At 42.9% G+C, this 20,818-nt stretch overlaps 1 protein-coding gene across 1 annotated transcript; it reads right to left on the minus strand.

Moving 5' to 3' along the window:
• Window positions 1-1,437: 1,437 nt before the first annotated feature.
• On the minus strand, window positions 1,438-16,986 carry LOC126198507 (uncharacterized). Its single transcript, XM_049934891.1, has 6 exons — window positions 16,940-16,986; window positions 14,645-14,755; window positions 14,254-14,390; window positions 9,986-10,050; window positions 9,709-9,792; window positions 1,438-1,608 (listed from the first exon to the last, which is right to left on the minus strand). Exons 2-6 carry the CDS (start codon window positions 14,753-14,755, stop codon window positions 1,484-1,486), a joined length of 522 nt encoding a protein of 173 aa, XP_049790848.1. The 5' UTR covers window positions 16,940-16,986; the 3' UTR covers window positions 1,438-1,483.
• Between the last annotated feature and the right edge of the window lie 3,832 nt (window positions 16,987-20,818).

Raw genomic sequence — 20,818 nt, forward strand, 5'->3', positions numbered from 1 at the left:
GGCAGTGCTAATCATTTCTGCAGGCTGTGTTAATGTACATTTCCTGTGAGCATGAACGACGTATCTCTAGTCGTGCAAGGTGTTCTGTTTATATCTGAACATGAGTGTACATATACAGCCTTCTGAAGATGCACTTGTGAGTTCGAAACTGTAATACCGCTCTTTGTTCTTAGTAAATAGCGCTTTAGCACTGACTGGATACTGTTTCTCTTAATTGTAAGACTGGAAAGATCCCGTGTCCCTCTGTAGGCATAGTTTCAGTACATCATACCTTCAACTGCTGTAATTATATCTGCTGCGGTTCTAATGATAGCAATTACAGTACATCGAATTGTTCGTCCGATGTAAGGATTACTGTATCTTGCTCTGGTGTGAGTGACGTTGTGCAATATGGTCCAAATGTGAATGTATGCTTTCCCGGCGTATACAGCTGGCGAAGAGTTCTCGGGCTTCCAGCCGGGTGGCGGTGTCTTCAAACTGCGACGTTTCGACGAGTGACATACTCATCATCTTCTGGCGAAGTGCCGAGACTTTGCGGATGCCGGTCCGTTTATACCTGCGGTGTGCCCCCCACCACCTGGCCGCGGGAGGCTGGGTCCAGAGGAGGCGGCGGGCGAGGTGGAGGGGGAAGCGGGTGCACCGTTCGTGTCTCCGTCAGAGCATTCTGGTCGCGTCTCGTGAGCTGGACGGTTCTTGTTGCGTTCCTGGCGTATTGCGGCTAATGCTGGATTCCAGGCCGCGCGCGGTTGATAGCCTTCGTCCCTGTTCACAAGATTCTCGTGGACCTGTATTTCTATTGATTCTTTAATGACGCTATCCCAATAGCTCCCGGCTCGGCACAGCACCCTGGTGTTTTCGAAGTCAAAGGTGTGGTTTTCTTTGATGCTATGTTCAGCTATAGCAGATTTCTCTATCTGTCCAAGTCGAACATGCCTGATGTGTTCCTCGCACCTTTTAGAGATGCAGCGCTGCGTTTGACCAATGTACTGCACACCACATTCGCAGGCAATGTTGTATATACCAGGTGTGTTTAGTTTGAGTGGGTCTTTAGCTGAGCCCAGCAGCTCTTTCGTCTTCGGCGGTGGTCGGAAGACGGTATTTATGTTAGTTTTTGTTAACGTCGCATTTTGAAGACACCGCCACCCGGCTGGAAGCCCGAGAACTCTTCGCCAGCAATATGATCCAAGTTTACTGCATTGAAGGAGGCACATCACGGTGATCTTGACCTCCAAGGTGTGGAATTTGCTTAATATTTGAGCAAAATATAGCACAAGGATGACGAAATTCGACTTTCATGTTAATATCATGTGCATATTGTGAGAAACATACGTCAAGAGTTATGGAACACAGAAGCTACGCCACCGTGGAATATGAAATACAGTCATACCAAACCTGATAAATTAAGAGGGTAAGGACCAGGGAAAAAATACACCCTGATTTCTTGAACAAAATTTCATTTATTTACTTTGAGAGACGTGTGTGTTTAACATTTAACTTTCTCGAATTTAGATCTATCGATTTCAGGGCGAGCGCCGACCTCTTTCCATATCTGGTTGACCAGCTGTTTACTCGGCTTCTTGGCGGTAGTAAAGATGAATGTCATCTCATCTGAAAAAAATTTAACAAAATAATATGGTAGATGCAACAGTTAATCCGATGAATATGTTCTGAAATAAAGTTGGACGAGGTGTAATGGAAGGAAACGAAGTGAAGGAAATCGAACGAAGTGACCAAAAACCACGGAAGGAATGACAGAGATATTCGTCTTATGCAAATATCTCTGTGGTATTTTGATGGTGAATTAGTTAGTTAGTTTCATATTCCGCTGACCTTTTGCGCGACATATCGTAATCATGTGGGACGATTCGTTGACATTACAAATCAATGTGTAAATACGGCTACATGCGTAGTATATATAATTTTTTTTAATTTTTTTAATGAAGTATATACATGCGAGATATAAATTCCTAACCGCCACATTTTTAGACATTACAACAATAGCAATTGCTCTACAGAATATGTTGTCAAGGAGAAACTTCTTCAGTCTGTTTTCATAATTAATTTTCCGCTATGCCAGGTATTTTATATCACTTGGAAACTTATCAAACATTTTAATTGCGGCATTGTGCACAGATTTTGTACTAAAGGCAACCCTGATGAGGCTTAACGAATGTCATTTTTCCTTCTCGTACTGTCGTCTTGTGCATCGCGTGTTTGTGCAATGAAGACTTTCTTCCTTAAAGACGAGTCACCCCAGAATATTGTCCATTATGTCGTTACTCAATGAAAATATGCAAACCATGTCTACTTACTGGTTTGTTTCTCCCCAAGATTTTCAATGGTTCTAGGTGGAAATATAGTAAGTTCTTTTAGGAGTTCAACGACAAGACTGCCACTGTACCTGGTGGAATAAATAAATGAATCTCTCATCGGTATAGACACCTAAGAATTTTGAAGTTTGCACCCCATTTACTACACTACTGGTCATTAAAATTGCTACACCAAGAAGAAATGCAGATGATAAACGGGTATTTATTGGACAAATATATTATACTAGAACTAACATGTGATTACATTTACACGCAATTTGGGTGCATACATTCTGAGAAATCAGTACCCAAAACAATCACCTATGGCCGTAATAACGGCCTTGATACGCCTGGGAATTGAGTCAAACAGAGCTTGGATGGCGTGGAAAGGTACAGCTGCCCATGCAGCTTCAACACGATACCACAGTTCATCAAGAGTAGTGACTGGTGTTGCTCGGCCAACATTGACCAGACGTTTTCTATTGGTGAGAGCTCTGGAGAATGTACTGGCCAGGGCAACAGTCGAATATTTTCTGTATCCAGAAAGGCCCGTACAGGACCTGCAACATGCGGTCGTGCATTAGCCTGCTGAAATGTAGGGTTTCGCAGGGATCCAATTAACGGTAGAGCCACGGGTCGTTCACATCTGAAATGTAACGTCCACTGTTCAAAGTTCCGCAAGTGCGAACAAGAGGTGACCGAGACGTGTAACCAATGGCAGCCCATACCATCACGCCGGGTGATACGGCAGTGTGGCGATGACGAAATACACGCTTCCAATGTGCGTTCACCGCGATGTGGCCAAACACGGATGCGACCATCATGATGCTGTAAACAGAACCTGAATTCATAGGACTAAAGTGACGTTTTGCCATTCGTGCACCCAGGTTCGTCGTTGAGTACACCATCGCAGGCGCTCCTGTCTGTGATGTAGCGTCAAGGGTAACCGCAGCCACGCTGCTGAAAACGTCGTCGAACTGTTCGTGCAGATGGTTTTTGTCTTGAAAACGTCCCCATCCGTTGACTCAGGGATCGAGACGTGGATGCACGATCTGTTACAGCCACGCGGATAAGTTGCCTGTCATCTCGACTGCTAGTGATACGAGGCCGTTGGGATCCAGCACGGCGTTCCGTATTACCCTCATGAACCCACCGATTCCATAATCTGCTAACAGTCATTGGATCTCGACGAACGCGAGCAGAAATTTCGCGATACGATAAACCGCAATCGCGATAGGCTACAATGCGAGCTTTATCAAAGTCGGAAACGAGATGGTAGGCATTTCTCCTTCTTACACGAGGCATCACAACAACGTTTCACCAGGCAACGCCGGTCAACTGCTGTTTGTGTATGAGAAATCGGTTGGACACTTTTCTATTGTCAGCTCGTTGTAGGTATTGCCACCGGCACCAACCTTGTGTGAATGCTCTGAAAAGCTGATTATTTGCATATCACAGCATCTTCTTCCTGTCGGTTAAATTTCGAGTCTGTAGCATGTCATCTTCGTGGTGTAGCAATTTCAATGGACAGTAGTGTATTTCCTCGCCATGGGTTACACTTACCATTGGAGTAGCACTCCTAGACGTGCAGAACTCATTACGATACACCTTTTTAAAATGTAGAGTGACACCATTCGCAGACTTCCGTAGAGACCGGCGCAGCTGCCTACCGTCCCATGTTGCGTTCTGACACCATCTTCGCCCTAGAGCTGCCGGCGTGACTTTGCAAATTGCTTAGCACGGTGAGCAGTCTGTGCCATCAAAGTCCACGTGCTGAATTCAATTCCCACTCCACACTCCAGGGATGGCCCCTGATCGTAGCCGCTTACTATGACAAGACTGCCACTGTACCTGACGGAATAAATAAATGAATCTCCCATCATTTCTGTGACCAACTATTGGAAATCCACATACCTCCGCTGACCCGGTATCCAGTTTATCAACTCCAAGATTTCCACAGCCAGCAGAGGATACGTGATTAGACCAGCCATTCTGACACAGCTACACAGCATTGTGGCGTACTATTTGAGCAACTTGGTTAACTTACAGCATGCACTGATAACTCAAACGTCATGACCACTGACCAGCGCGACTTGGATGCTCCCTGATGGCTTTGCGGACACTTGAGGCGGCAACAAAAGTATGTAAGTGGAGCAGACATTGAAGGCGGATAACCCTAGCAAAGATATGGGCTCTAAATGGGAAAATCCATTGAGATAAGCCACTCTGACAATAAGCAGACTATTATTACGCAGTGATTGTGGACGAGTGTATCGAAAATGGTGAAGCTGGTGGAATGTGCACTGCTCTTCACAGAACGTGGAGTTCGGAGGCTTGTTCCCTCTGTAAAGAATAGATGGTGAGTGATGTCTCTGCCGAATGAGCACAATGCTGGTGCACGCACAAGTATTTCGGAGCACAGCGTGTAAGTAGGCTGTTTATGTTTTCTTATTGGCAACGTTATGTAGCAATCTGTATGAAAATCACTGGGTGTGCTGCGTGCAGTCTGTGGCTAGTTTGCATTGTTGTCTGCCATTGTAGTGTTGGGCAGCGGCAGCTGGATGTGAACAGCGCGTAGCGTTGCGCAGTTGGAGGTGAGCTGCCAGTAGTGGTGGATGTGGGGAGAGAGATGGCGGAGTTTTGAAATTTGTAAGACTGGATGTCAATTATGACTATTAAGGTAAATACATTGTTTGTTCTCTATCAAAATCTTTCATTTGCTAACTACGCCTATCAGTAGTTAGTGCCTTCAGTAGTTTGAATCTTTCATTTAGCTGGCAGTAGTGGCGCTCGCTGTATTGCAGTAGTTCGAGTAACGAAGATTTTTGGTGAGGTAAGTGACTTTGAGAAAAACACTGCAATGTTACTGTGATGAATGATCAGGACTGTCTTTATGGACTGTGAGAAAATTTTAGCTTTTGACCAACATTGTATCAAGAAGTGTGTGCATTTGATATCTTTCTTACTGTAATTATGAAAAATTTTTTCAAATCTGTATTGGCCAGTGCCCAAAACAATTTGTAAAATTTTTTGTGGGGAGCATGGGGGCTATGTAAGTAGGCTGTTTATGTTTTCTTATTGGCAACGTTACATAGCGCTCTGTATGAAAATCACTGGGTGTGCTGTGTGCAGTCTGTGGCTAGTTTGCATTGTTGTCTGCCATTGTAGTGTTGGGCAGCGGCAGCTGGATGTGAACAGCGCGTAGCGTTGCGCAGTTGGAGGTGAGCCGTCAGTAGTGGTGGATGTGGGGAGAGAGATGGCGGAGTTTTGAAATTTGTAAGACTGGATGTCAATTATGACTATTAAGGTAAATACATTGTTTGTTCTCTATCAAAATCTTTCATTTGCTAACTACGCCTATCAGTAGTTAGTGCCTTCAGTAGTTTGAATCTTTCATTTAGCTGGCAATAGTGGCGCTCGCTGTATTGCAGTAGTTCGAGTAACGAAGATTTTTGGTGAGGTAAGTGATTTGTGAAAGGTATAGGTTAATGTTAGTCAGGGCCATTCTTTTGTAGGGGTTTTTGAAAGTCTGATTGCGTTGCGGTAAAAATATTGTGTGTCAGTTTAAGCACAGTCTTGTATAATTTTTCTAAGGGGACGTTTCAACCGTTCATCGTACATTGTCGAACGTGGGTCTCCACAGCAGACCACCCCTAAGATTTAACACGTTACCCAACAGCATCGTCAATTACTATTGCAGTGGGCATGGAACCATCGGCATTCGACCGTCCACCAAAAGTAACGTTTCGGCTCTTCGCGTGAATCATATATTTGCTACAGTAGGTCGACGTACGTCTCCACAAACACTCTCATCGAGGTGAATAGTGGTTCGAAGCATTCAACGCGACATAGACGCAGGCTGGTGGGAGCAGTATTATGCTATGGGAGACATTCTCCTGCGCTTGCATGGGGCCTGTGGTGGCAACCGAAGACCGGCTGACAACTGCGAACCACCTACATCACTTCATGCGTGATGACTTCCCCGACGGCGATGTCACCTTTCAGCGGTATAATTATTCGTGTCTACGAGGCAGAACCGTGCTAACGTGGTTTGAGGAGCATTATAGAGACCTCACGTTGGTGTCTCTGCAACCAAATTCGCCTGATGTAAATCTTATGGAATCCACTTGGGTCCATACTGGGCGCCGTTATCCCGTACTCAGATCAGCGGCCACTGATTCATGCGAATTACGAGTACATGACTTGTGTGTAGACATCCAATGGCACATACCTCCACAAACCTACCAACAAACTGTTGGATCGCTGACACGCATAATGAGTGATGTATTTCGTGACAAAGACTGTTAAGTAGGTGGTCATAATGTTTTGGCTTAGCAGTGTATACAGGGTGTTTCAAAAATGACCGGTATATTTGAAACGGCAATAAAAACTAAACGAGCAGCGATAGAAATACACCGTTAGTTGCAATATGCTTGGGACAACAGTACATTTTCAGGCAGACAAACTTTCGAAATTACAGTAGTTACAATTTTCAACAACAGATGGCGCTACAAGTGATGTGAAAGATATAGAAGACAACGCAGTCTGTGGGTGCGCCATTCTGTACGTCGTCTTTCTGCTGTAAGCGTGTGCTGTTCACAACGTGCAAGTGTGCTGTAGACAACATGGTTTATTCCTTAGAACAGAGGATTTTTCTGGTGTTGGAATTCCACCGCCTAGAACATAGTGTTGTTGCAACAAGACGAAGTTTTCAACGGAGGTTTAATGTAACCAAAGGACCGAAAAGCGATACAATAAAGGATCTGTTTGAAAAATTTCAACGGACTGGGAACGTGACGGATGAACGTGCTGGAAAGGTAGGGCGACCGCGTACGGCAACCACAGAGGGCAACGCGCAGCTAGTGCAGCAGGTGGTCCAACAGCGGCCTCGGGTCTCCGTTCGCCGTGTTGCAGCTGCGGTCCAAATGACGCCAACGTCCACGTATCGTCTCATGCGCCAGAGTTTACACCTCTATCCATACAAAATTCAAACGCGGCAACCCCTCAGCGCCGCTACCATTGCTGCACGAGAGACATTCGCTAACGATATAGTGCACAGGATTGATGACGGCGATATGCATGTGGGCAGCATTTGGTTTACTGACGAAGCTTATTTTTACCTGGACGGCTTCGTCAATAAACAGAACTGGCGCATATGGGAACCGAAAAGCCCCATGTTGCAGTCCCATCGTCCCTGCATCCTCTGGTCTGGGCCGCCATTTCTTCCAAAGGAATCATTGGCCCATTTTTCAGATCCGAAACGATTACTGCATCACCCTATCTGGAGATTCTTCGTGAATTTGTGGCGGTACAAACTGCCTTAGACGACACTGCGAACACCTCGTGGGTTATGCAAGATGGTGCCCGGCCACATCGCACGGCCGACGTCTTTAATTTCCTGAATGAATATTTCGATGATCGTATGATTGCTTTGGGCTATCCGAAACATACAGGAGGCGGCGTGGATTGGCCTCCCTATTCGCCAGACATGAACCCCTGTGACTTCTTTCTGTGGGGACACTTGAAAGACCAGGTGTACCGCCAGAATCCAGAAACAATTGAACAGCTGAAGCAGTACATCTCATCTGCATGTGAAGCCATTCCGCCAGACACGTTGTCAAAGGTTTCGGGTAATTTCATTCAGAGACTACGCCATATTATTGCTACGCATGGTGGACATGTGGAAAATATCGTACTATAGAGATTCCCAGACCGCAGTGCCATCTGTTGTTGAAAATTGTAACTACTGTAATTTCGAAAGTTTGTCTGCCTGAAAATGTACTGTTGTCCCAAGCATATTGCAACAAACGGTGCATTTCTATCGCTGCTCGTTTAGTTTTTATTGCCGTTTCAAATATGCCGGTCTTTTTGAAACACCCTGTATATGAAGTATGTTAATCAAGATGTTGAATAGTGGGCACAGTATGGTGAATCACATACGATGAATGTCCGAAAGCTATACACGTGTATAAACATTGTCTCTGTTATATTAAGGAAAATAATTTGAGTGGTCAAAAGCTGACTGAAGGGGTGTCCCATTTAGAAACATTCTTTCTATGACGGGCGAATGATGTGGCATATAGCGTCAGTGTAGACATGGTTATCAGCTCTTATTACATACAAATGGTGAGTATGCCTGGCCGGTGTGGTATAAATCTGCCCAGAGGAGGAATATTATAGTGACATCGCTGAAAATGGAAGGCTAGTTACTGGCTGTGTGAAACCATTTTCTGTTGATGAACTGTAGTGCGTAGAGACACTGCTTTACCTGACATACGCCAGGAAGCAGCCGAAAATGCCCAAAGGAAGAAAGTCGAAAAAAAATTAGAAGCACTAGCTGTATAGATATACCCCACTCAGATCCTGGATGACGTCTTGGAAGAGATCTGCAGTAAATATCTAAGCCAAGAAAGCAATGAAATATGTGGACACCTAAGATAAGACAGCTCCAAGCTGGGGTAAAGCCTGCAGAATGTTTACCAGCCTGACATAACTTGGACTGGAGAACATGGAGAAAGCTGAACTGGTTCCACACGGGCGTTGGCAAATCAAAGAACTGCCTAACGAAAGAGGAGTACTTAAAAGGGCTAACACTGCGTGAGCTTGGAGAAATACAGCCAACGAGACATCTGCATCAATGTATACGTTGTCCTCATTCTTGCAACGAGAAGCCGTCCCAGGGGAACATAACTGCTGCGGCATTTCGTTGGTTTAGAGCAAATTCCGCTTTATTTCAATTTTGTATGTACGTAAACGAACAAATTTCTTCTGCTACCTGACTTGAATTTGTTAATCTATCGAATCCTATGTGTAGGAACCCGATAGAGTAAATACGTAAACGAAATTAACTTATATCGAAACATCAACTCGAATCTTATATTACGAGCACTTATACAATTTTCTCTTCCCAATAACGTAAATATGGCAAGCATTTTCAGGTAGTATGTATGTTCATAAGTTATATTCTTAACGTTGAAGATGTCTACGATATGAAACGTCAAGAAATTCGCTCACATACGGAGCTATATGAAATAATTCGGAACAGGAAAAGAAGGGAACTGATAGTACTCAAAGTACCACGCACCATCTACCAAAAAGTGACTTACGCAGTGGAGATGTAGATCTAAACATAAGCACTTTGGTAAATTTTCTTATTTACTAAAAGCTCCTGTGCTGTACAAAACTATGCTAAATGTCATACTTTTGATGCGTCGTAAGTAATACCTAACGAAGTAGTTAATAGACAGATGAAAGAAATTGAGATGTGAACCCCAGAATCATTGTTTACTCTCTGCAATATTGGTTACGTGTTCAATATTTGTTGCACTGTATATGCGTATATAATATAGAGGCGTCTACAAAAGTGTGAGTTCACTATGCAGCTTTTTGTGCAACTTACCTCCAGTTTCCATGCAGAAGTGTTCAATGAAAATGTCTGCGCTTCCATACACGAGGTTACGTTCAGCGGTCAATAATTCACCGTCTAGAACACACATGTAAGACTGGTAAAGAAAACTTCCACGAGAGTAAAAAAAATAAATAAATACGAAACTGATAACAAATATATCGTAGACATAATGAAGACTATTATTGTTTCCGGAAAGTAGGGAATCCTGTAGTGAATTTCAGAATTTGTCAAGGACGTATGTTAGTCTCACCATGTTCTAAATACTTACACTTCCCGTAGTAGGTACTGTGAAGGCGGTTTCCCTCGATAGTGACATCGGCCGTGACAGCAGCTCTGAAATTAGGCCGTCATGGTGATTTTTAAATTAGCTGCAAAACACTACCGGTTTAATGACACAAAAGCGTTGCAGAAGGGCAAACTTATGTACACAGAGCTTTTTTGATCTTGCTAAGGTACTCCACTGGGTATGGTGCATCAAGCTTAGCGATATATTTTCAGCAAGAAATATATTCTGTCAGAGAAGTGCCACATTAGCCCAGAAGGAAACATATAAAATACAGTTGCTCGTTACCACAGCCGTCGTTGAAACTCAAACGACACCTCATCACATGTAAGGTTAATCGTACAGCAGGCAAGACTTGGAAGTTGAGTATTACTATATGTTACTCTGTTTCTTCGCAGTTTTATCTCTTTAACTTTACTATTCTCCACAAACGATTGAATAAAATAGTATTTTATATATAAACTGCCTATCTACCGTACGAGCTAATTCTCCACCTCAATTTTGAGGTTTCAAACTTTCTGTCCTTGTAGACGATGTCGAAACATCCTGCTAATCTTAAAGGCGAAAGCAACTTCAACGTGATGTGTCACTGACAAGTAACACGGCTCGCTGAAACTTGGAACATACTTAGAACTGCCGCAGTATAGCGCAGAATGTAGCTGACAGAATTACGCAATGAGACACAATGAGATGACACTTTTATTCAAAGACAATAACTACACTGAAATGAACCGTGATTAAAGATGGTTCCCTGAACTTTACGAATGGCAGTACATGTTTCTTATCGGGCTGGTGAGATCACCACAAACAGCAAGCATTCTCTGCAACGTGGTCTCATGGTAGCCACAAAGACAGTATTGAGTGAGTATGGTGCGGTGTTCCATTCCTCGACCAGCGAGACTGTCAACTGCTGCATGGTAGTTGGTGCACACGTGAACGTGCTGCAATACCCCCCCCCTTCCTCCCTCCCTTCCAACGCATCGTAAGCGTATTCGATAGAACTTAAATGGGGCTAACGTGCAGACCAATCCATGGCCTGAACGTTCTCTCGTTTCAAGACCTCCTCCACCTGCACAATTCGCAGTTTACGCAATGTCAGCCTTAAACATGAAGTCAGGGCGAAATGCACGCCTTAAAAGACGCATATGGGGCACCAGTGATTTGCAAGGTTGACTGATGAGTGGTCAGTACGTCCATGCAGCTTTATGCCTTCCCATGCCATAATTTGTGGACCACCGAAACGATCCCGTAAAACGATGCTGGACCTACCTCATATGGAGAGAAGTAGGAAGACGTAATGCAGTCAGGAGTATTGCCGAAAATGAACGTTATGGTGCGGGAAGTACTCACCGAGCTGTGAAGCTTGGAAGGTAGGAGACGAGGTAGTGACAGAACTAAAGCAGTGAGGAGGTGTCGCGAGTCGTGCTTGGGTAGCTCAGTTGGTAGAGCACTTTTCCGCAAAAGGCGAAGGTCTGGAGTTCGAGTCTCTGTCTGGCACACAGTTTTAATCAGCGAGGAAGTTTCACATCTGCGCACACTTCACTGCAGAGTGAAAAACTCATTCGGCAAATATCCCACAGACTGTGGTTAAGCCATGTCTCAGCAATAACCTTTCCTCCAGGAGTGCTGGTTCTGGAAGGTCCGCAGAGGAGCCTCCGTGAAGTTTGGAAAGTAGGAGACGAGGTACTGGCAGAATTGAAGCTGTGAGGACATGTCGCGAGTCGTGCTTGGGTAGCTCAATTGTTAGAGCACTTGCCCGTGGAAGGCAAAAGTCTCGAGTTCGAGTCTTGGTCCGGCAAACAGTTTTAATCTGCCAGGAACTTTCACTTTAACATTATTGTAACACTGTAATACTTCACCATCTGTGTCTTTTCAGGGGTGCATCTGTTTTTGACCTCATTTTTGGGTGACAATACCACATCGAACAGCGCAGGTGGATGAAGTCCCGGAACGAGAGGGTACTCGGCTGATAGATTGCCGTACACGTAGCCCCGACGTAAATACTACCGAGAACATGTGTGAGACGTGTTGTAGCATGTCAACATTCACCAACTATCACCCTCCATTTATCAACCGCGCTAGTCGAGGAATGGATCACCTTACCGAGAGAAATTCTTACCAACCTTCTAGCCATAATGGGAGGACGTTGCAGATATGCACTGCGGTTCGTAGTGATCACACATCCAAAGTAAGAACCATGTACCGCCTTTTGTAATATCCAACAGACCATCATGAATACCGGTGACTGTGTAATTATTGCCTTCGAATAAAAGTGTCGTTTCTGTTCGTCTCATTGTGTGTTTCTCCCAGTTACCTCCTGTACCAAGTTGTAGCAGTTCTATGATTCGAGTTTCATCGGCCTGTTTTACTTGGCACTGACACATCTTTAAGTTTATAACAGGGTATATTGCACAGAATGAACTCGACTACACCGAAATCAATTCGAAGGTGGTTCAGCGGTATTTTCTGAGTAGTTTGATATTAGTTGCTCGTCACAGAAAAACTGCAGTTCTTGAGATTTCTTATCCATCTAAATTTCACTGAAAATAAAATCAACAGTGCAGATGACGACAGTTTTTGGTGTTCGTCTTATTTGAAAAATAAATAAAAAATTCCAGTTGCTCATAGTACTTGCAGCTGGCCATTTTGCTCTTTGCCCTCAAGCCTGCATTCAGCACTGCTATTCTGAGACTGGTATCTGTTTTACATCAGTTTTACCTACACGTTATCGGTGCTACATAGCAGTATGAATACCTTTGCCGCTGATGAGTTTGCCGAAGTGCCAGAGTGTTAGGATTCACAGAGTTCGTTAAACAGATTGACCACATTGTGGTAAAAGTGTATGTGTTTCGTCTGAGCATTGTTGCATTATTCTCTGTTGTCACACATTCTGGTGATAACGTATTACATGCTTCCTCATTTATGTGCAGCTAGTACTTCAGAACAAACTGTGGTTTGGGTAATAAAACCAAATGAATGAAGCCTACATTATTACTCTGAAAGGAATCGCCGTAGAACATAAATCTAAAATATCTCATAATAATTTTTCATATCTCATTGGTGATGTTTTGGTTCACTCTGTGCGTTGTTTGTCTCTTCTTAAATTACTCGAGAGCCTGCAGACGTGATGTAGTGGAATGGTGTTCCGGAGGTGCAGCGTTCAAACATTTGTTGGCCTGTCCCCATTAACGTTTTACTTGATGATATCTATTTCACGGGTAACTATAATTTTCCATCTTCATCGGAAGACCGTTTTTCCTAAGTATTCGCAGTCATTTATACAACTATGAAAGTGAATATTTTTTTGCAGTCGGGGCAGGGAAATATTTGCTTCAGCGTATGACAGGAAGTTAGGAAATGAGACACTTAAAGTAGTAAAGGAGTTTTGCTATTTGGGGAGCAAAATAACTGATGATTGTCGAAGTAGAGAGAATATAAAATATAGACTGGCAATGGCAAGGAAAGCGTTTCTGAGGAAGAGTAATTTGTTAACCTCGAGTATTGATTTAAGTGTCAGGAAGTCGTTTCTGAAAATATTTGTATGGAGTGTAGCCATGTATGGAAGTGAAACATGGACGATAAATAGTTTAGACAAGAAGAGAATAGAAGCTTTTGAAATGTGGTGCTACAGAAGAATGCTGAAGATTAGATGGGTAGATAACATAACTAATGAGGAGGTATTGAATCGAATTGGGGAGAAGAGGAGTTTGTGGCACAACTTGACAAGAAGAAGGGATCGGTTGGTAGGACATGTTCTGAGGCATCAAAAGATCACAAATTTAGTACTGGAGGGCAGCGTGGAGGGTAAAAATCTTAGAGGGAGACCAAGAGATGAATACAGTAAGCAGATTCAGAAGGATGTAGGCTGCAGTAGGTACTGGGAGATGAAGAGGCTTGCACAGGATAGAGTAGCACGGAGAGCTGCATCAAACCAGTCTGAGGACTGAAGACCACAACAACAACATGGCAGGAAGTTAGCTTTGACCACGTATCTGCAGCTAATGTACACTGGATGTGGCCATCAGCTTAAGTAATATGGTTGCACCATGAGTTATTCGCTAACAGAAGGCCGAGGGGCGCGGCGAGAGGGAAGAGACTTTCGCTCTTGCACAACGTAACAAGATTCTGGCGGCGAACATCAGGTGTCTCATTGTCAGTGTGGTAAGAAGCCCAAAGTTTTAATTCTGGTTGTAGTGCCATTGATAGCTGACATGCCTGCGAGATGCTGAATTTTTTCGTATAGGGGTACTCACGACGGGTCCCTGCTGAAGGCGCCACTGAGCGTCATCTGGTTAGCAGCCTCGCCAGGGTCCTGTGTGAGAATGAGGCAGCCCAGGCGGTTCACCTCTTTCGAGTGGTAACGGTATTGCTGGTACCACGTCTTGTGGGCCTGCGGACAACACACACAGCACGTCTGCATCTATTGCACAGTCTCGCTAGAGCTTCTAGTACACCTAACAGAAATTTAACTTAATGCTACACACTGATACAGTTTTACATAGGTGATACAGTCTGGAGGATGTACAAAACACATTTTCTCTGCTCTGGAGGTCGTGAGGGCAGCACGAGGAGTAGCCTATACTGCTGTGCATTGTGTCGCAGGGTGTCTGGCCACAAGCAGACAGCCAAGTGTCCGGTACTCACTGTGGTGACGTTGAAAGTCTCTGTGGAGGCGTCCGACAGGGTGCAGGACTTAGCCAGGACGTGCCCAGCCAAGAGCAGCGGCACCAGCATCATCACAGAGGAAGCCATCATCTGCACAAGAACAGGTAGTAGCTACAGTGTCCCAAGGTCAGACTTCGTGTGTGGTAGAGAGGTACAGTCTTTACATTCACCGTACGATTACTCTTGTGTTTACAGGTATTTTACAGCGTGCCCATGAACATAGATAAATTCATCTTCAGCAGACTTACCGTATCAAATAGAATAAAGACATAAAGTAGAAAAAGTTCTAGTATTTCGTGATTCGCTGTAAACCATTGAATAGAAATTGGTATATGTTATAAAATTTCAGGGGATTTTAAGTTTCGACTGAAATCCGAGAGGTCCTTCTTGGTACTGGTGGAATAAAGAGAATGATAATTTCCTGAATCGGAAACACGAAGTCAGACACAGCAACACACATGAAATCGTCCTGGCTTTTTTGGTGCTTTTCTCAGGATCTTCTGTCGACGGTTATTATCTCACGTTTCACCTTCGCCATATGAAGAATTCTCCTTCCACAGCTGATGATGAACTCCAGCCATGGTCACCAACAATCAAAAGTAAATCTGTGGCTTTGCTTGCCACTCACGTTGGTGAAACTTCAGATAAACCATAAAATTTGATCAGTGGTCAAAGATCTCAAGTGGCCAAAGGAAACACGTCTATAATTGACCGCTACAGTCTCATCAGATATATATATATATATATATATATATATATATATATATATATATATATATATATATATATGACCCCCATTTCAAACATAGATTTTATGATACCTTCAAAGCGGAAATACCTAACACATAATGCCTCTGTGTGTTGTTATACAATTTTATTCTTCTATTACTTATTATTTCACATGGAGTTTGCCTGCTACTGGTAGTACTAAAAGAATAGTCAAATAATGAGAGTTCCTAGCTGCTGAAAGAATAGGAAAATTTTATCGCTGTCCACCAACAGTTCGTCATAGAGAATTTGTGTTAAACTGCGATCATGGGTTTTACATTACGGCCTCTGTGGTGTATAGTAGCAGAAACGAGTCGTGCTTACCTGCCGACCTGACAACAATTAACAAAGACAATAGCACCGCAAATAACTACCACATTGCAGAACAGAGTCGTGCATTTTCAATGAGGACAGGCAAACGCTGTGGAATTTTTCTGTGAGAGCTTTTAAAGCAAACGTCCAGGCGCACAGCGTATTGGGTCAAACTGTGAATCCTTTGTCTGCGCTATAAGAGAAACGAGTTGATTAAGTAATTCTCGTGACCATAAACGTTAGTTTCTTAAGCTACATTTTCAATTATGCGAGCCATTAGACATAGGAGGAGGACAGAGAATACTGAGAAACCTGTATACTCCATGACTTCAAAAATCATATCCATTGGATGTAATGGAGGAATTCGAATGGGCTGAAAATGAAGAGAAAAGAGAAAATAAATAGTAAATGACAACCTGAACTGTAAATACATGTTTTCAAATATTTCTATAATCTCCAATAACCAAAGAGATTACATAAACTTCTCAGAAATGTTTCTTTCTTAGTTATCACAATAGTCTAAAAATTGTAAATCGATAATCTTTATTGAAAGGTATCTTTCCTGTAACTAACAGCACTATTAACTAATATTTACTTAAAACGAAAGGAAAATGTGATACGCTAAATAATGTTAGGCTATATCGAGAAGGTTTGGAACATATTAGTGTCACAGTCACTTAGTTATTTGCTTTAGCCATAGAACAAGGATTTTCTGTGCACCATTGTAGAAAATCTAATTGTAAATGGTAAGCTTTATTTAAAAGTATCTTTACTGTAAGTAGCAACTTACAATGCCGTTGTTAGTGTGTGACAATCTAAAGAAAAAACTGCATGGGAAGAGACTAACACATAGAATACATATTAAAAGATGTAAAATTTATCATCGCTTCTAAGAACTTAGCTTTTACACTAATTTTACTATTTAAGTAAGCATAATGTTACTGCCTAAGATGAATGAACATAACCATCTCAGACTTATACCAGCTACTTAATCAGTGGTAGACCAGTATAATCAAGTACGTCACTTCGTCTAGATAAAGTCTCAATGCTGCTTGTGAACATTTGAAATACGTGCCCAGTATAATTATTAGTGATCTGTATTGTAAACCCACAACATATATATCTATGTAACACCGCACTTTAGGAGAAACGAATCAGAAACATTCAGCGCCAGGAAAACAGAGAGTTACTTACTGTCAGCTCTGCTTTGTCAAAGTGCAACCAAAACACATCAATACTCCTTTTATATACCGTATGATTTGTAAGTCCCTCTCGCTGATAAAGCCCCACGACCAGCTGAACATACTGAAAGGCAGAAGGCGTACGCCAGATGTGGATTTGGTGATGACGTAAGTACTTGTTTGACTGCGATCAGTTTTCGCAAAGAGACAACAGGGCATTATCGATGGTACAGCTGCGAACAGCTAAATTAAATACTTACACTTGATACCGAACTATAGGTATGTACCTGTAAGTAATGAATACAGATTTTGAGCCTTATTATTTCGCGTTAAGGTCTTTCCCTCTATTTAGTTAATCATGGAGATGTGCGACATGAAATAAATATATTATTATCGTTTTATTACTTATTTATTCATAGCAAGGGTAAAATTGATTACATAGAAAATGATATTCTAGCTATGTACAGTAAGAGTTCCTTCTTAGATATCTACATCTCGAGGCTGTGTATTTAGCGGAACAATATTTCGGATTTACAATTACTTTTGAGATACTATCTTCTAGCGGTAATCTTGTTACTACATTATATCTGGAGAAAACAAGGATTGCACTCTGTGGCCAAAATATATAATATGTTCTGAGAAGTCATGGATGTTAGAGTTGATTGCTTGGTAAGTGACGTGATTATTACAGCCAGAGGATCACTCACGTGGGCAAGGATAGAGAAAAAAATGCCTTGGTCTGTTCAAATTGGCAATCCCGGTATACCTGTGAAGTGATTTCGAGAAATTGCAAATTGTCTAAAAATGAAGACCGAAGAGGCATTAAAGGCGACAGTATAAAAACAGCAACCAACCACTAATGTAAGGCGTTTTCTTTTAACACATCTTGTTGTCCCTTTCCGTTATCGGTAGAATGAAAGAAAGAAGGAAAGGAGAACTGAAGTACCCGCAGTAGCAATATAAATTCCATTTTAACGTTGTTATAGAAGTTGTGCCATACTGCATGAAATCGATACTGAGAATTAGCTCTCTTTTTCTAAATATTACTGAATTTCCTTTCTTCCAGCAGTGCTAGTCTCGTAATGTATGCAGAAGAACTTCTGTTGTTTTTGAAAGGTAGGAAGAGTAGAAGGCAGGTCGCGAGTTGTCCTTAGATTGTTCAGTCGATGGAGCACCTGCCTGTCGAGGCTCAACGTCCCATATACGAGTACCAGATAGGCCCGCACTTGTAATCTGCCAGCAAGTTTCAAATCAACGCACACTCCCCTGCCAAGAGAAAACTCTTTCTTGATTTCTGAATTAATTTCTGCTTCTACATCCACATCCGCGTTCTGCAAACAACTATAAAGCGAATCGCAGAATATGCTGAGGAGCTTACAGTATAGCCCTAGACTCATCTTTTACAGCTGGTTCTAGAATTTTCTGTCTCTCTCTGGATAGTCTGTCTTTCTTTAAGCGTCTCTCAGTGTGTTCCTTCAGGCTTTACGTACCGCTATCTCATATGTTAAACAAACCTACGACCATTTCTGCTACCGTGCTCTGGATATGCACAGCATCACGAGTTCCACCTGGTGAGCTCACTTGAGAAGCACTCTAGGATGTCTCGTACAAGTGATATGCAAGCAACCTCCCTCGTAGACTGATTTCATTTCCCTAGTATTCTACCAACGAACCGCAGTCTGTCACCCGCTTTACCTACGACTGATGAAATTTATCTAAATAATAAAAAAAATATGGACCGAAGTATTCTGTTTCTGACTGTGAGCCTGAGCTATGATAAATGAACTGTCGTAATGAAACTTGTACTGTTGTAAGGTGTATGCGAAGCTGTAGTGTAAAAGTAAATAATTGTCAAAATGAAAAGGGAAGTATTTCATACTGCAAAAGTTAGCAATCTGACTGGAAGAATCTTGACACCATAAACTGCCTGAATAATTAACTTGGACATGAAACCTTGAGTAATTGACTTTGCAAAATTTGATCACAAAAACGTTCTCTGAATTACATAAGTTGTCCCTGTCTGAATAAATAACAACATCAAAATATTTTCTCCTTACCTCTATTCTGGGCAAATCTGGATAGCGAGTTGCAGTACTGCTCTGTCTTGCACGCCGCTATGCTAAACCTCTAATTTACTGTATCTACAAAGAGACACTCGAGAAGTGCAATGAGTTGTCTCATAATTGCAAATCGAACTGTTTATCGAACGTACTTGGTGGGATGATCCATTAAAAAGAATTGTAAGAGAAAGGTTGGTAAGACAACGAAATATGTGCATAAACGTAGCATGTCATTCTCATAACTGAAGTAACTTCAAACCTTAAGTAAATCCCTGCGGTTAGTTTGAACACCACATTACTTTTCTAGGCATATCATGGAGGTGATGGTGGTCCCCCCCCCCCCCCCCCCCCCCTGATCTGAGTCCAACACTTCCAGTCGGTATTTCAGGCACCTAAACATTTACATGGATCACGACACTAGACTGCTTTGAGCGTTTCAGATATGAGAAACGATTGAGATAAGGTAAATTTTTAATAGTTGAAAGATGCTGCAAAATTTTGGAGAGTATGTGTGGAGACGTAATAAGAAATAGATATAGCGGCCTGATGAAGGAAATAGCAGACTGAAAGATGCTAATTAAAAAATAGCTAAAGCAAATTAGAGTACTCCCGAAACAGCTTTTTCTTCAATTATTTCTACATGAAATAACATTAGTGGACGCTGTTACGACAAAGGAATATGACACAACCGTACTCAGAAGGTGAGAAACAATTCCCTTCCTCAAATACAGTTGCGGATTTGGAGAGTAAAGCACAGGCTGGAAATCGTACTTTTCTCACAGGGACACATAAATACATACAGTGACGGAAAGAAATCGCAACACAAAAAATAGTTAGGGTAATGATATTTCTGAAGTACATTTGTGTAGGTATCATATTCCAATGCTTAACATTGCAAGATCACAGGTTAATGTAAGCGCGAAATAGGCCGTTACAAATGTGAAATACGGGTGCATTAGTAACCAATGTAATCGCCAGAATGTTCAATGCATTGTTCTGCACAGGTGCCGGGTGTCACTTTGTGGGTTGGAGTACCATGCCTGTTACACTTGGCCAGTCAATAGAGGGACGGTTAAGGCTGGTCGTGGGTCACGCTGGAGCTGTCGTCAGATGATATCCCACACGTACTCGATTGTCAGCAGATCTGGTGATCCAACAGGCCAAGGCGACATTTCCACACTCGGTAGAGCATGATGGTTACAACAGCGGTATGTGAGCGAGCGTTATTCTGCTGGAAAACAGCTCCTGGAATATTGTTCAATAATGGCAGCACAAAAGCTCGAACCACCAGACTGACGAACGGATTTGCACTTAGGATGTGTGGTGTTGCCACAAATGCTCCTGCTATCATGCGAAATCTCACCGCAGACCGTAATTCCACGTGTAGGTCCAATGTGTCTAGTACGCAGACAGGTACGTCCAGGCCCTCAACTGGTCTGTTTCTATGTTTCTATCCTACACGCGGCCGTCACTGGCACCGAGGCAGAACCAGCTCTCACCATCAAACACACCAGTCATCCACCACGTTCTCCAACGAGCTGTCACTTCACACCATTGAAGTTGCAAATGGCGGTGGTTTGGGGTCAGTGAAGTGCACTCTACAGGCCGCCTGCCTCGGAGATCTCCTTGAAGCAACTGATTTTCAACAGTTCGTTGTGCCACTGTAGTGCCAACTGGTGCTGAGTTGGCTGCTGTAGATGCAGTACGATATACCAGAACCTTAACATGCACAAGACGATAGTCCCTCCCGGTAGTGCCGCGTGCTTGTTCGGAGCCAGATCTTCTCGTGACCGTACATTCTCGTGAGCAACGCTGCCAGCTGTCCTGTACAT

Source organism: Schistocerca nitens, chromosome 8, assembly GCF_023898315.1.
Source record: "Schistocerca nitens isolate TAMUIC-IGC-003100 chromosome 8, iqSchNite1.1, whole genome shotgun sequence".
Classification (NCBI taxonomy): domain Eukaryota; kingdom Metazoa; phylum Arthropoda; class Insecta; order Orthoptera; family Acrididae; genus Schistocerca; species Schistocerca nitens.